The sequence below is a fragment of the Typopeltis vanoorti genome, chromosome 1 (assembly GCF_054136105.1).
Source record: "Typopeltis vanoorti isolate ZY-2024b chromosome 1, IOZ_Tvanoo_1.0, whole genome shotgun sequence".
In the NCBI taxonomy this organism is placed as follows: Eukaryota; Metazoa; Arthropoda; class Arachnida; order Uropygi; family Thelyphonidae; genus Typopeltis; species Typopeltis vanoorti.
The window spans coordinates 172662279-172679559 of NC_143549.1; the positions used below are offsets into that span (position 1 = coordinate 172662279).

The following is a 17281-nucleotide window of genomic DNA, read 5'->3' on the forward strand; positions in this document are numbered from 1 at the left end:
TCTTTCCTTCCTTTGTTTCTAATTGATCATACAGATCTTGATATGCCATGGCCTTCGCCTGTGCCACCACTCTCTTGGCTTCTTGCTTTCTCTCTTTCCACTATGTCCTTTGCATTACTCACTCTATTCCCATTTTTATCCAACAATGTCATTCTTCCACAATCATTTCTCCTCCTACTAGCCAATCTCTTCTTATATTTCAGTTTTCCCTTCCTAATCATACTAGTCACTCTCCTCGCCTGAGTCTTATATTCTTCATACATCTGCTCTACACTCCTCTCCTTATATTTCTTCCATAACCTTTTTTTTTTTTACTTGTAGTTCCCATTTGATTTTGTTTGTCATCCACTTTACACCAAATGGTTCTCTTTTTCACTTTAAGTATACAACTTGCCATTGCTGCGAATAAATATTCCTTCACCAGTTCCTAAGCAATGACGATATTGCTCTTCCACTGCCCTAGACTGATTTCTAAGATTATTATAATCATCTGCCTTATAATTCCACATGCATTTGTTTCTCTTTGATATTCCTGCATGTCTCTTCATCTTCCAAGTCAAAACCACATGTTCACTCTCCAACCAGAGGCATTGTTACGATCTGGGTTACAATCAGATTTTTTGATGTTATGACCAAATCCAAAACTCTTGAAGCTCTTGCTCCTTTATATCGTGTTCCTCTCAATACCATTTGTGCCCTCTAAATCCTCCACTCTGAGAGGACACTATTCATCACTTATCATAACCAGTACTCCACCACTGCATTTCCTACCGTAGCGAAAAATGCTATACCTTGCTACCTCTATTCCTGGCAGTTTATCATATTCCATCAACCATGTCTCAGTGAACCCAATAATCTTTGGACAAGCTGAAGCTATTGGTGCTACTAATTCTTTAGTATGAAGAATATTTAATGGATTATCACTGTTTCTATACCTATTATTATTCCCTCGAGACTTCACTGGATTCATCATTACACAATTATTTCCCTTTCTCCCTAGCAACTATTCCCACAAGAGGCTATCCTGCTACCATCCACCCTGATAGTTCTAGTTTCCTTGCATTGACACACTGATTTGTTTGGAGAACAACATTCTCTCCAGATGCTTTCATGCTTCCTCATTCAAATGCATTTGTCTCTTGCATACAATTCCTTCTGTTCTCAAATGCCCTTCAAGCATCCACATAATCCTAGCTATCTTTAGACATATTCTAGATACCATACTATTAATTATTGAAGCTGTTCTCTGCAGTTCTGAATTACCATACGTGGACAGCATACTCACTATCTTCCCTCTTTTGGTCTTCTTCTGTGCAACTTCAAGCATAAATCCCAGTTTTCTTGCCACTCAATTCACACTGCCTCTCAAGTCATTTGTTCCCAATCATCACATCCACTCTTTTACCTTGCTTAATTATTATAGTCATACTGTCTATCATTCCTCCAGGTAAACACTCCTCTAGCTGGCATTATGTCTTGCACACCACAGATCATGGAATCTCCATAGATCACACCTCTTACCACTCTATTCCTTTCTTGTTCACTTGCATTCCTCGGTCTCTCTTTCTTTTCTCTCCTTGTTCTCTCACTTAACTGCTGTTCTGTCTTCTTTCCATCTCTGGTTTCTGTACAGTCTCTCCTTATTCTCATTCTCTCTCTCTCTCTCTCTCTCTCTCTCTCTCTCTCTCTCTCTTTCACTGGTTATCCTGTCCCCCCCTCCCCTTCTACCATTAACCCTCTCTCACTTCTACTCTGATTTGCTTCTCATTGATTCTTTCTAGTCTCCTAATCACTTCTTTCACACTTCTTAACTCATTTCTCATACATTTACATTCTGCTTCTTCTATTAGCACATTGATCTCTCTGCAGACTACCTACTTTTGCTTGGCTTTCATCCTCCCATTCAACACCATCGTCCCAAACTACATCACCTTTCAAACCTACTACTCTCCCTAATTTTATATTCTCATTCACATGCCACTCATTTTCCTCACCCTCGATCATACTCATCTCTCTCTGTCAGTATTCACCCATTTCTGACATAACTCTGCTAATCTTCATTATGCTAATTTCTAAATCACAACGCACTCCATGATCGCTCATCTGCCACATTTCTAACTGCCGCAATGCATACCACAAGTAAATGGCACAGGGTCAGTGATAAGCCATCAAATTGAATTGCAACTGCTGCTATTATTTAAACACTGCACAAAGAATACTAACAATCTGTACTACTATTTATTCAAATATAACACACACTTTTTTCCCAAAAATGAACATTAAAAAATCCTGGTGCGAGATATATGGGGATTTTTGGAAACTAAAGTTTTTCAGGATAAAATTAAATTTATGTTTAGAATTATATTCTCAGTATTCATTATAATTTATAATTGTTCACATTATTTATAAAATGAATACATTTAAATTTTAATTGTGAACGTTATTTATGCGATCAGCTGCTCACCTTCATCACTTGATATATTTGAATCTTTAGCAACAATGCTTCTGTAATTAAATTAAAACAAACAGTTTCATTATTGCTTGTCCTTTTAGCATTTCAAAAATCATAAGATCACCATGATTTAAAAAAAAAATCAACTGAAAATGGGTATGACTTATCAAGATTCTATTATTCACTATTGCTACTTCCAGTCTTGCATGTGATTAGGGCGGTATTAACAAAAGTTCGTGCAACTCATCAAAGGCAAACCGAAGATTGTTGAGTTGAAATGCTGATTCTCTTCAATCAAATTTCAAAATATCAGAAACTCCATAAATATTCACTATTTCTTATAGCTTTAAACCTATTTTGTGTGCGAGGTATATGCGAAACATTTCAATTTCTTTTTCTTAAAGTAAAATCACAAGATATACGTGAGGATGAGTTATATTCGAGTAAATATGGTATATTATAGGATACTAAGGCAATTAATGGGAAGTCATTAGCCCTTTTTGTACAAGTAGCCCAGTTGTGAAGAAACTTCACACTGAAACTTTCTTTGCTTAAACTTGGATAAAAGATTAAACAAGTTATCATTTTTAATTTTCAACATCTCTTGGCCAATTTCAAGGAGCATTTATTTTCTTATCACTTCATCCATTCCATGTAATAGCTACAAGCTGTCTCCTGATTATTATTATTACATGACACCTCCACTCAATGAGCCCAAAGACTCATTGAGGGAGGGCACCTACTCTACAATTCTCTTTCTCAACTACCAGCTCTGTCTTAATCCACCAACTTCAACGAACCGCAACTACACCAACACCATCTACTGCACACTACTACCATAGCATTTTCACAGACAGTCACAAACATCCATGCTTACTGTGGGATTTGAACCTGCAGCCTTTTGGTTGAAGAGCAGATACGCTAAACACTCGGCCAACCATGCCAGCCTTTATGACTGGCTACCATTCAGATGATCACCTCATGATCTCTCTTACCAATTAGAGGGGAAAGTGATACCACATTCACAGTCAATTTGCTGTATACACAATGATAAACCCAAGTTTCCAGGTGGAAAAACCTTGCTATCTCCATATTAGATCAGCTGAGTCATCTTAAATTGATAAAGCTCACATAAAAATTCCTCTTGTTATGGAGGTATTCAGGTCTTTTCCACATGAAGGATGCAACGTCTTCAGGTTCTCTCACACTACAGTTCTCTCATGCTACATTTAATATTATTTTTACATACTATAATGAACCATGTCACACCAGTCCTGCAAATGATTTTTTTTCTCAAGTAATACCACAGTACTATGCCAACTTGTGTCAGTGCAACTAATTATTGTGTGGTATTGCAAATGTTGTCATAAACACTTTCTTGTTCTAGGCTTAAAAAGTATGGATCTTTTCTGCCTTAAATGTTATTATTGACAAGCACTTTTAGCTCTGCTCATTTCCATTTACCTAATTTGTCTAATGCTCATTTCCATTTATCTAATTGGTAATTAGATAAATTGGTAATTTATCTAATTACCAATTAGAGGGGAAAGTGATACCACATTCACAGTCAATTTGCTGTATACACAATGATAAACCCAAGTTTCCAGGTGGAAAAACCTTGCTATCTCCATATTAGATCAGCTGAGTCATCTTAAATTGATAAAGCTCACATAAAAATTCCTCTTGTTATGGAGGTATTCAGGTCTTTTCCACATGAAGGATGCAACGTCTTCAGGTTCTCTCACACTACAGTTCTCTCATGCTACATTTAATATTATTTTTACATACTATAATGAACCATGTCACACCAGTCCTGCAAATGATTTTTTTTCTCAAGTAATACCACAGTACTATGCCAACTTGTGTCAGTGCAACTAATTATTGTGTGGTATTGCAAATGTTGTCATAAACACTTTCTTGTTCTAGGCTTAAAAAGTATGGATCTTTTCTGCCTTAAATGTTATTATTGACAAGCACTTTTAGCTCTGCTCATTTCCATTGATAGTAATATAAATGAGAGATCAAGGATTTTGAAACTTTTTTTTATTTATGCTTCTTTAACACATTTGAATGCAAATATGAATATGACATATTTAAATTTATTTTCAGGTTGTGCAGTTGGAAGAATTGCTGCATACTTCTCATAGTGTCTTTGTGATAGGAAATACTGGCACTGGCAAGACTCAGATCATCAGAACACTATGGAAAACATATGATCTTCTTAATAAGCACCCAATAGTCCATGATATAAATCCTAATGCTCTCACTACAGATGAATTATTTGGAATTGTTGATCATGCTACAAAACAGTGGACTGATGGTAAATGTTTATTTGGTACATATTCATATGCCCACTAAATATTGCATTTTTCATTGCTCTTAATTGATATGAAACAATTGCTGTAAGAAATATAGCATGATCTACTAAAAAGACAAAAATTATGAAAATGGACATTTTGTTTCTCATATTGATTTAAATTATTAATGCTGAAATTATTAATTGGTTTAAACAGTGTCCTGTATAAAGCTTACTGCCATATTATTTTGATCTTTCTTGTTCTGTTTGAGTTTATCAGAATAGTTGCCCACTATGCCAGCTTTGAATATTCTAGTATCTCTTTCAATGCTTAATTTGTTAGATTTTACTGTTTAATATTATTCCTAGTAGGAATAAATTTAGGAGCAACCGAGTAATAATAATATTCTAGAGAGTCTTTTTTTTTAAATTTAATAGTTCAAATGATTGCTCTACAGCCCAAATATGTTAGCTATAAGTGCTTTCCTATGAATGGTGAATGTTTGCTTATCATATTCTATTTCTCGATCTCCTGGTCACAGCACAATGAATTAACATTGAGGGTATATGTAGAGCAAAATGTGAATGCCTCTCAAAGATTTTATATGACAACAGTGTTGACATTCTTCTTATTCAAGATACTCACTGTAAGGATGAGGATCAGCTCCACCGCAGGGGTCGAATTCCTGGTTACATTAGCATTGGAGCTACTTACCATCATACACATGGCCTTGCCACCTATGTACGTAGTACCCTAGAAGATTCCCACCTCATTACAACCAGCATTGTCGGTGGCATGCATCTTATAACAACTATGATAGGGAACATAACCATTACCAATGGGTATAAACCCCTGCCCTCTTGTGGCCTCCACAAGTTCTACCAGTGCACAACCACCCTGCGATGCATATAGGCGACCTTAACAGCCACCACATGCTATGGAAATATGCTTCCAACAGTGAATGTGGAGAGACTTTGACTGAATGGACAGAAATTCACAATGCACCTAATTTTCGATGCAAAAGATAGATCTTCCTTCAGGTCAGCAGCTTGGAACAGGGAATACTACCCTGACCTCTGCTTCGTCACTCAAGACAACACGGACGACCATTACCTACATCGAGAAGAGTTCTCTCCAACTTTCCCCGAAGCCAACATAGACCAATTATATTAGAGGTAGGTCTGCAGGTACCCCTTGTCAGATCCATCCAACATCCCCGCTGGACCTTCCAGAAAGCCGACTGGGATACATTTGCTTCCTGTCTTGACAAATATGTCTGTTGGATCCCTCCAACAAGCAGTAATTACAAGAGATTCGTGGGAGCTATCTTAGCTGTAGGTAAGAAGACCATACCAAGAGGCTTCCGGAAGGAGTATATTCCTGGATGGGATGATGATAGTAATAAACTGTATCAAGAATATCTAGAGCATGGCGATCCTGACATTGCAGATGAACTCATTCACAGCCTTGACACCAACCGACAGAAAAAATGGACTGAAACAGTAGAAAGACTCTATTTTCGACACCCCAGTAGAAAAGCATGGAGCCTTCTAAGAAAACTAGGTAGTGGCACCTTCACTGTCCGGGAACAAACAGCTATTTCTCCTAACCAATATGCATCACATATTGTCAACACATCAAGATATACCACCAAGGACAAACAACACACTCTTCAAATAAAAAGAGAACTTACATATTTGAAAAATAACAGACCATCAGACCCTCTATATTCACGACCCTTCACTCTTGAAGATATTAACACTGCTCTAATGGATATGAAACCAGGCTAGGCTCTAGGTTTCGATGGAATTCATCCTGATTTCCTGTTGAAGACAGGCCAAAAAGCTTGAACAGTGGCTGGCTTGTTTTTTCTCTGACATCTTCCAGACTGGTAGATTTCCACAAGAGTTTAAGAAAACAAAAATTATCCCCATCTTAAAACTAGGAAAAACCAACAACAAACCAGAAAACTACTGACCAATTGCCCTGCTTAGCACCTGCTGTAAGCTCCTAGAAAGGCTCATCCTTAATAGAATTGCCCCTAAGATAATAGAACAAGTCCCAGTGGAACAGGCCAAATTCAGACATAAACGAAGCTGCTGTGATCAGGTTCTGTCACTCACCACACATATAGAGGCAGGCTACCAACAATGCCGGAAAACAGCTGTAGCTTTTGTAGATCTTACCGCAGCTTATGACACAGTCTGGAGGCATGGCACAGTCTGCAAGTTGCTCCTTGCAGTCCCATGCAAAACAATAGCAAAACTAATCGATTACATGCTAAGCAACCGCCTGTTCCAAGTGTGTATGGACGACAACAAAAGTAAACAAAGAACACTGCATAATGGACTACCACAAGGGTCAGTTCTGGCTCCCTTCCTTTTTAATTTATACATCTCAGATTTGCCTAATACAGCCTCCAAGAAGTTTTGCTATGATGATGACATTGCTCTAGCCACCAGACACACCAATTTTACTACAATGGAAGATACACTAAAAAACGACCTTGCAGTCCTAGATGAATATTTCAGATGATGTATTCATCTAGATCATAGGTTCCCAAACTTTTTTTGTGCCACCGCCCACTTTGCAAGACATAAATTTTGTAATGCCCCCCATTATAAGTTTTCCACGTTCAAGCCATTTGATATTTTTGACGTAAATAGCAACTAATGATACATTACTGCTTATGCCGTTAAATTTTTAAAAAGAAGTGGTCAATATGTGCTTCATCTTGAACACAGTTATTGCTATACTGATTTTGGTGAAACATATCCCATATGTAAAGATTGTAAAATGTATGCTCGAATAACATTATGCAGTTTCATACAATGGTTTAAATATGAAAATATGGAATACAATTAAGAGATTGCATTGCATTAGTAAGAATCTTATTGTAATAATTAAAACACCATTAAATATATTACAAAATTGTTTATTTGTAACTTATAAAGTAAAAATATAAAGCAAAAATAACAACTTATGTGAAGTTTCATACAATGGTTTAAATATGAAAATTAGGAATACATATTAAGAGATTGCATTACATTAATAAGAATCTTATTGTAATAATTAAAACACCATCAAATGTATTAGATGGTTTATTTCGAACTTACAAAGTAAAAATACAAAGAAAAAATAACAAATTAATGTGAAGGATGAACCTGGTGCATTTTTAAAAGTTTGTTAATATCGGGTTCAACTTTCGCTAAAAACAGTCATAAATCGCCACACTCAGTTATGCAATCGGTTCCTTTTCTTAGATGGTAAATTCACTACAGCACTAAACCCACACTCAGCCAAATAAGAAGATGGAAATGCAATTAAAAATTTCTGCACTATTTCCCATAATCCAGGATACAGTGTCGATATTGATTTTTGAAGCCAAAACTCTTGTTATCCAGTTTTGAATTTTATTTTTAGTTCTTCATTTATTGTGAGTTCTATGAGTTCCACTTCTAAATTTGATGATCCTGCTGTGCTTACATGTGAGAAAGGATCTAGAACCAAATTTGGTATATTCATGTTTAGAATATCCTTGAATCGCTCATTGAAATCAGCATGGAGAACCTCCAAGTGTTGGCAGTATGTAAGTAAATGTTCCTTTTTGAGAAACACTGCTGATAAATTTGAAAAGTGGCTATATTCCCCTTGGCCCACATTCCACTTGAACAGAAGAAGTTTCCCTACAAAAGCAGCGGTCACGTTTTTTTTTTAAATTCAATTCAATTCATCACCTTGTAGTTGTAGATTGACTTCTTTAAATATTTTATAGAGTCTGTCAAATAAGCGATGTCATTTTTGGATGTAATCAGGTTGGCCCACAATCCGTCGTCTCTGTTTTCTAGGAACTCTAGTACTGAATCAAACAAATTGTAAATTCGATTCAGACAAATACCTTTTGAAAGCCAGCAAACTTCTGTGTGAAGCAGCAAAGGATTGAAATCTTCACCGTTTTCACTACAAATTTGGCTAAACAATCTGTCACTCAATGAATTCCTTCTAATCTTGATGACTACGTAATGGTGCGACGTGTGTAGGCGTTCACTTAAATTTTTCGCAGTCAAATGTTGACAATGAAGAACACAATGTATAGCAAGTACATTTGGTACTGCTTGTTTCAAATGCGCTATGAAACCCTTTTGGCACCCTGTCATTGCTGGGGCACCATCAGTAGCAGCAGACAAAATATTACGAATAGGAATGTCTTTCTCTTGAAAAAATGTATTCATGATATTAAACATAGATTCTCCCTTTGTATCCGCTTCCAAGTTTTTAGCAAAGAATAATTCTTGACAAACTTTTTCTTCTTTTATGAATTGTACGTATGATAAGAGTAGTGGTTCATTATTTGGGAGAGTTGATTCATCGAGTTGAATGGAAAATTGGCATGTCTTCAAATAATCGCACAATGATTTTTCAATGTCTTCATCCATTTCATCGATTCTTCTTTCCACTGAATTATTGCTCAAAGGAATTTTCCTAATGATATCTGATGCTGGCTTATGAAGCACAGTGTTTATTACTTCTTTTACTGCCAGCAAGATTAATTCCTCACCAATTGCGTGTGGTTTTCCCGCTTTTGAGATTAATAATGAAATATTATAAGAAGCTTGTAATCCGTCATTATCTTGATTAGTGGACGACGTAAAAAGTTTCGATATAGTTAGACGTTTAAAATATTTTTCTTCTAATAGGACAAACCTTGAAAATAATACAAATCTTTATACTTTTTTGTATAAATGATTTTTCAATGTCTTCATCCATTTCATCGATTCTTCTTTCCACTGAATTATTGCTCAAAGGAATTTTCCTAATGATATCTGATGCTGGCTTATGAAGCACAGTGTTTATTACTTCTTTTACTGCCAGCAAGATTAATTCCTCACCAATTGCGTGTGGTTTTCCCGCTTTTGAGATTAATAATGAAATATTATAAGAAGCTTGTAATCCGTCATTATCTTGATTAGTGGACGACGTAAAAAGTTTCGATATAGTTAGACGTTTAAAATATTTTTCTTCTAATAGGACAAACCTTGAAAATAGGACAAATCTTTATACTTTTTTGTCAACATGCATTTTAATCAAATGCTCTTATAGCCTAGAAGGCTTCATTTGAAAACACTTTTTGGCAAATCAAGCACATGAGTAATAACTGGTTCATAGGAGACTCAATAAAACCATATTTCAAATACTCAATACTGTACTGTCGACATTTCTTCTTATATTCAGACATAATGAAGTAATAAAATTTGCAAAAATATTCACAAAATAAAAGATTTAATTTATACTTTGTATGACTCCACTTATCTATCACACTTTCGACTGATGATATCTGACAAAACATGTTGGCAAAGCACACAAAAAATAATGAAACTTATTCCTGAACCACTGGTATTTATAGATTTGAAATCTAGTCCGAATCGACTTGCAGGCATTGACTTGTTTGTGATACCATCGTACTCGTGCTTTGAATAATTCACTGCAAGCACCCATATTCCTGTCAAAACATGCTGAATTGAGTGAATTACCTATGTAATAGTTGACCGACATCTTACTAGTTAAGACTCGTCTGCTGCATGGATAGACTAAAGCCTGTATGGCACGATCAATTTTTACAATAGCAAAAAATAAATAAATTTTTTAAGTATATAAAAAATAGAAGTTAAAATATCCTGTATGACATGTTCAATTTTTTATTTTGCACGCAAACACATTTTGTTCATCCGACCACAATATTGTCCGAATAATTATAAATAATAAATTTGACAGGGTGCCACATGATAAGCTGATATTTAAGTTGCAGCACATGGGTCTGGATGTCAGATTGGTCAACTGGATTCAGGATTGGCTGTCTGATAGGTATCAGAGAGTTGTGTATGGTGGAGCAGTTTCCAGGAGGCAGAGGGTTACAAGTGGGGTCCCACAGGGCTCAGTACTAGGACCTATATTGTTTAACCTTTATATCAATGACATAGCCTGTGGATTGCAGGGGGATATTGAGTTGTTTGCGGATGATGCGAAGCTGGGAAGGATTATTAGTAATAGCGCAGATGTGGTAGCCCTGCAAGAGGATTTAAATAAGCTAGATAGATGGGCAAATGAATGGGGGTGTCAGTTTAATGCAGCAAAATGTAAGGTCTTGAGGTTTGGGAAACATCGATGGGATGCTGCATACTCTATGGGAGGAGTTATACTGGAGGAAGTAGGGGAGACAAGAGATCTGGGGTTGATGATTGATAGAAACCTGAAGTTTAGGGGACATATTGCAAAGGTGGTGAAGGTAACACAGAGGATTGCTGCAATTATGAGAAGGACACTGACCTGCAGAGATAAGAGGGTTATCATTCCGTTGTATAAGTCTCTGATCAGACCACACTTGGACTATTGTTCTCAGATTTGGTCCCCAGGATTTGAAGGGGATAAATTAACTGTGGAAAGGATACAAAGACGGATGACAAAGATGGTTTCAGGACTGTACAAGGATAGTTATGAGGATCGGCTGAGAGAATGTGGATTGCAGAGTTTGGTGGATAGAAGAAGAAGAGGTGATATGATTGAGACTTTTAAACTGTTGAGAGGTGGTTACAGGGTTGACACTGGGGAGTTCTTTCGCTTGGTTGATCAGCGGGAAGGAGTGATGACAAGAGGCCATCCCTGGAAGTTACGAAAGGAAACTGTGAGCAAGAGGGTAAGGAGTGGTTTCTTTGTGTGGAGGGTGGTTGAGCCGTGGAATGCATTGCCTGATGGAGTGGTGGGAGCGAGAACGGTCAGTGACTTTAAAGAGTGGTATGATAAACTTTGTGTTTCTCAGGGGGGGGACCTCCCCTCGATGAGTCTTGACAGACTTTATGTCTTAGGAAGGACCTCCCTCGATGAGTCTTTTGACTCCTTGGAGGCCTGAATAATAATAATAATAATAATAATAATAATTAATCATCATCATCATACCGTATCAAGGGTTTAGGCCTAGCATGGCCTGTTCCGGCCTTAGAAGTCATCGTTTAAGAGGACGTCCTGGTTTTCTTTTTCCTAATGGCTTGTACTTTAAGGCTTGCTTTGGTAATCTTTCTGTTTTCATTCTTTGAACGTGTTCCATCCATTTATGTTTATATTTTTTAATTTTTTCTATTACTCGTTCTTGGTTTAATTCTTTCATAATATCTTTGTTTCTTTTGTGATCAAATAGGGTATACACTGCAGTTTTTCTCATAAACTTCATTTTTGCTGTTGTTAATCTTTGTTTGTCTTTTTGTTTTATTGTCCAGATTTCGCTTCCATACATTAAGACCGGTAAGGCTAATGTATTGTATACTTTTAGCCTGGTTTGTTTTTGAACTATGTTTGGTTTAAATATAGAATTAATTACACCTGTTATTTTTAAATATTTTGCAATTTTTACGTTTATATATTTTTCATTTTCATATGTGATCATACATACTAGGTAGTTAAATGAATTCACCTGTTCTAAGATCTTGTTATCTATTACTATTTTAGTTCTTGCTGGATCTTGTCCTTTAAAGGCCATAGTTTTTGATTTTTCTGTTGATATTATCATACCATAATCTTTGGATATCTCATTTAGATTTAAAATAGCTTTCTGCAAGTTATCTTCAGAATTTGTAATTATTATTTGGTCGTCTGCAAAGAGGAGAGTGTTTAAGTTAACTGTAGGTGAAACTTTAATTCCTTGGTGTAAATTTTTACTCCATTTTATTATTATTTCATTTAAGTAGATATTAAAAAGAGTTGCTGAGAGGGGACATCCCTGTCGGATCCCTTGGTTTATCTCTCTTGTATATGATAGCTCGTGATTTAATCTTATTTGTATTTGATTATTTTCATATATACTTGTGATAGCTTTTAGGATATTATTTGGTATTTGTCTTTCTTTTAATATGTTAAATAATATGTTTCTTTTAACTTTGTCAAATGCTTTTTCAAAGTCAATAAATGCAATATGTGTTTCCAAATTATATTCTCTTCTTTTCTCTACTATTAAGTTTAGGCAAAAGGCTGGGTCTATACATGATCGTCCTTTTCTAAATCCATTTTGTACCTCTAGAATAAAGTTTTTGGAAAATTTCATTAGTTTGTTATTTAAGATTCTGCTATATATTTTGTAACAGGAATTTAGTATACTGATACCTCTATAGTTTTTAGGGTCATCTCTATTACCTTTTTTAAAGATAGGAATCACAATTGCTTTTTTCCATTCTATTGGGGGGGGGGATACCAGTTGAGTAAATTTTATTTAAAAATAGTAAGAGTCTTTTTTTGAATCTTGTTCCTGCGTATTTATATAGTTCTGAACCTAGCTTATCTTCTCCAGGTGATTTTCTGTTTCTTGTTTCTTTCAGGCTGATTTCTAATTCTTCTTCAGTTATTTCCTTTCCATTTTCGTTAATTGTTTGCCAGTTGTCTTTTTTAAAATATTTGTCTGTCCACAGTTCTGTGTAGTAATTTAGGAATTCTTCTCATTTTAATTCAGTGTTTAATTTTATGTTTTCTTTGGTATCTGCATTTAGGTGTTTCAAAATCTTATATACATTGGGTCTTATTTTATATAAATCATGTTCTAAATTAGAAACAAATTTATTCCATGATTCTCTATGTCTTTTTCTGACTTCTCTTTTAGCTACGGCTCTTATTCTTTAATATTCTATTTCATCTTCTAATCTTTTACTGCTTAACCATTTGTGATAGGCTTCTTTTTTCTTTTTAATTATTTCTTTGATTGTATCATTCCAGATCTTCAGTTTTTTTCTTTTATTGAATTTTTTGGTCTTTTCTAAGCTTTCATTTGCTGCTGCATTTAGCATCGTTTTTATATTAAGCCATTCTATTTCTATTTCTTCATTTTGTTTTATTTTATCTAGATATTGGTTAATTCTTTGTTCATATAGCTTTGTTCAAATTTAGCTTCAAATATAGCTTTGTTTAATTCTTTGTTCAAATAATAATTAATAAATAAAATAATTACACAAGATATAAACAACAAACCTACAAAACATAACCACAGAAAACAGTATAATAAGTTTCGAATAATTGCTTTGTTTTTTCCCTCTAGTTAGCAATATAAGTTAGTACTAACTAGGCTAACTAAAATTTATGATTTTATTTCTTTCTTGCCATTATTATTTTTACTCGTAATATTAAATTATATAAAATTGGGTTTATTTTTGTACAAATCAATTAGAAAAGTGGTGTTATATATTTTATATATATTTTGAAATGAAATATAACAAATATATTTGCTACTGTAAACATAACCTATTATACACACATATATACGTGATCTATTCTCTTATTGACATAGAAAATTGACATCTATTTCTATCTGACATGGTAAATTTAAAATGATAAAAAAATTGATCATGTAAGACGGGCATAAGATGAATTAAAATGCAATATTTAAATTTTAAATGATTATCTAATTGCAAAATCACAAAAATAATTAATTTTAAAATATATATTATTAATTTCTTCTATAAAGAGCCACCGACCCCTAGACCACCTGAACACTCCCAAATGCTTCTGATCCTACTATAGCCCCCCCTAGAAGGCTTCAACGCCCACTGGAGGGTGGTACTGCCCACTTTGGGAACCTATGATCTAGATGAATAAACGCCCAAATCCTAGCAAAACACAAGTTTCATGCTTTCATCTGAACAATAACTAGGCTAACAAAGAACTCATGGTCTACTTCAACCACAAACTGCTACACTACAACAGATTTCTGAAATATCTGGGCATCACTCTAGATAGAACCCTATCTTTTAAACGACATCTCATTAATACAGCATCCAAGCAAAAAACAAGAAACAATATACTGCAAAAGCTATGTGGAACAACTTGGGGTGCCTCAGCAACAACGCTTCGCTGCACTGCTCTTGGCCTCGTTTACTCTGCAGCTGAATACTGCTCACCCGTATGGAACAGCGCCCATGTGTATTTGGTTGCTGCCCAGCTTAACACCACTATCCGACTTATTTCTGGAACTGTAAAATCAACCCCAACCTACTGGCTCCCAGTGCTAGGCAACATCCCACCTCCACACATCCGCAGATCCAACTTTCTTCTAGACGAATACAGCAAAATCATGGAAATCCAAAATCTTCCAATCCATGAAGACATCCCACCCCTAGAAATAAACAGTCTAAAGTCAAGACACCCTCCAATCTTAACAGCAAAAAATCTTGCAGAGACAAGTTTCAACATGAAGGAGAAGTGGAAACAGTCCTGGTGTAACACTTCAACAGGGATCTTTCATGAATTAGTGGACCCAACACAGATACCTTCAGGTTTTGACCTACCTCGGAAAACTTGGTCTGCCCTTAACCAAATCCGCACCAATCATGGCAAATGTGCAGACCACCTTTACAAATGGGGCATGATTGCCTCACCCAGGTGTGACTGTGGATCACCCTGCCAGACAATTAATCATATTACAGCAGAATGTGTCCATTGTGCATACAGTGGAAACCTGTTAGACTTCATCCATGCTACACCAAGTGCAGTCGACTGGATAATCAACCTAGACATTCATTTGCAGCCTATACTTGATTCTTGAGTGTCTCTTTTATGACTGTATTATGTCTTATTATTGTACATGTCTATTATTATGTCCATATATATTAAGGATTAATGTAATGTAACTTTTCATGTGTGAGCCATATGCTAAATAAATAAATAAATCTCTAAAGATTCTTCTTTATCAATATTAACCATGCTTCACTTATATCTTAGTCATTGGATTAAATTAGTCAAATATGTAAGTACCTATTAGGTTTATTTTATCCATCCTCCCATACTCAAGTTATTCCAGGACTCTGAGGGGCAGATTTTATAGAAATTTGGTATGTGGAATTCTCTATTTTCCAAAATCATTGCTTAGTGCAGATACTATGCTAAGCAATGAAGATGAAGCATGTCAACTGAGAGTAGGCCTAAATTCCTAAATAGTGCTCTATAGTAAGCTAAAATTGGACATCCTTGGCTGTTGGGCTGGAGGGTGAGAGCTTCTGAAATTGAGGGCAGTTTCATGCAATCAAACTTGTTGAGGTTAGGATAATTTTGTAAGGCAGAAGCAGATTCAAGGAAAAGTCTTTCATATTTATATTTGCTGTGATGGAGTAAAGTGGCTTTTTTCCTGTGTATTCTATGACAGGTATCTATTGCATGGTCAGCAAGTCCTGAGTGACTCTAGCGATGGAAACGAATATAGTCCTTATGTTCAGCAATTCTGATGTTGGCTGTCATGCCTGTTTGGCCATAGTAGGAGAGTTTACAATTAGAAGGGACCTATAAACACTGTGGCTTTGGTGGAGCATACAAGGGATGTTAAGTTTTTAAATGGTCTGTAAGTAGTTGAAAGGTTGTATATTTTTAAGATTTTTGTTAGATTTTTCAGATGAGCCTTGGAGATATGGAATATTGATAGCTTTGGTGTAGTCTCTGTTCTGGAGAGGAGGAGAAGGTGGTGTGGCTTTGAAATTTTAATATATTTTGGGTATTGTACAAAATCATATTAACATCTTAAGGAGCAAAACAGTACACTAGTAAAGATAAATACATGAAACTGCATAAGTGAAACTGGAGTGAAAAAAAGCAAGGCTTTTTTCATCCTAAATTTCACTACCTAATGAATTTGATTAGGTACTATTAGGGATTAGACTGATGGTTCAAGATGAGTTTCCGAGATTTGAAGAGTTTTTTTTTTTTTTTTTTTTTTTTTTACTCAAACTATATGGAAGGGCAAATGTATAGTTTCAAAACTTTTAATTATCACTTCATTGGGATATTTCATTCTTAGAAGCAGTTTTTTTTTTCCTAAGTATAGTGTGCTTGGTATTGTGGAAATCAGTAAGACAGTGGGAATGGATAGGATTTTGCTGTGGCTGTGTCTTAAGATAACTTACTAAGGAATTGACAATTTTTTTGATTTGAATGGGTATTTTTGACATTAACCACCCTGCATTTATGGACTACCAAAAATCCACAAATCTAATATCTCCCTATGCACTTAGTCAATAGCATAGATAGTCCCAGTTATAAACTTGCCCAACAGTTAGCCAATCTCTTGCCCCTCTTACTGTCAACTCCTCTACCTCTTTAAAAAATTCCGTCCATTTCAACTCATTAGTTAAAAATCATATCTTTAAAAATTTGAACATAATAGTTAGTTTTGATTCACCTCTTTATTTATCAAATGTACCGCTAACAGACACTCTTGATTTGATAAATCTAAATTTTCCCCAGATATCTTTGAATTATTCAAATTTACTATGTATGCAGAAACAGCCTGAAAGAAACAAGAAACGGAAAATCACCTGGAGAAGATAAGCTAGGTTCAGAACTATATAAATACGCAGGAACAAGATTCAAAGGAAGACTCTTATTATTTTTAAATAAAATATACTCAACTGGTATCCCCCCAATAGAATGGAAAAAAGCAATTGTGATTCCTATCTTTAAGAAAGGTAATAGAGATGACCCTAAAAACTATAGAGGTATCAGTATACTAAATTCA

General features: G+C 35.3%; 1 protein-coding gene across 1 annotated transcript in view; it reads left to right on the forward strand.

Annotated features, from left to right (window-relative positions):
* Positions 1–17281, forward strand: part of Dhc93AB (Dynein heavy chain at 93AB) — a 1274973-nt gene that overhangs the window by 652123 nt on the left and 605569 nt on the right. The window contains exon 31 of the mRNA XM_090403805.1: positions 4562–4772. Coding sequence (XP_090259931.1) covers positions 4562–4772 — 211 coding nt within the window. The remainder of the gene's footprint in view (positions 1–4561; positions 4773–17281) is intronic.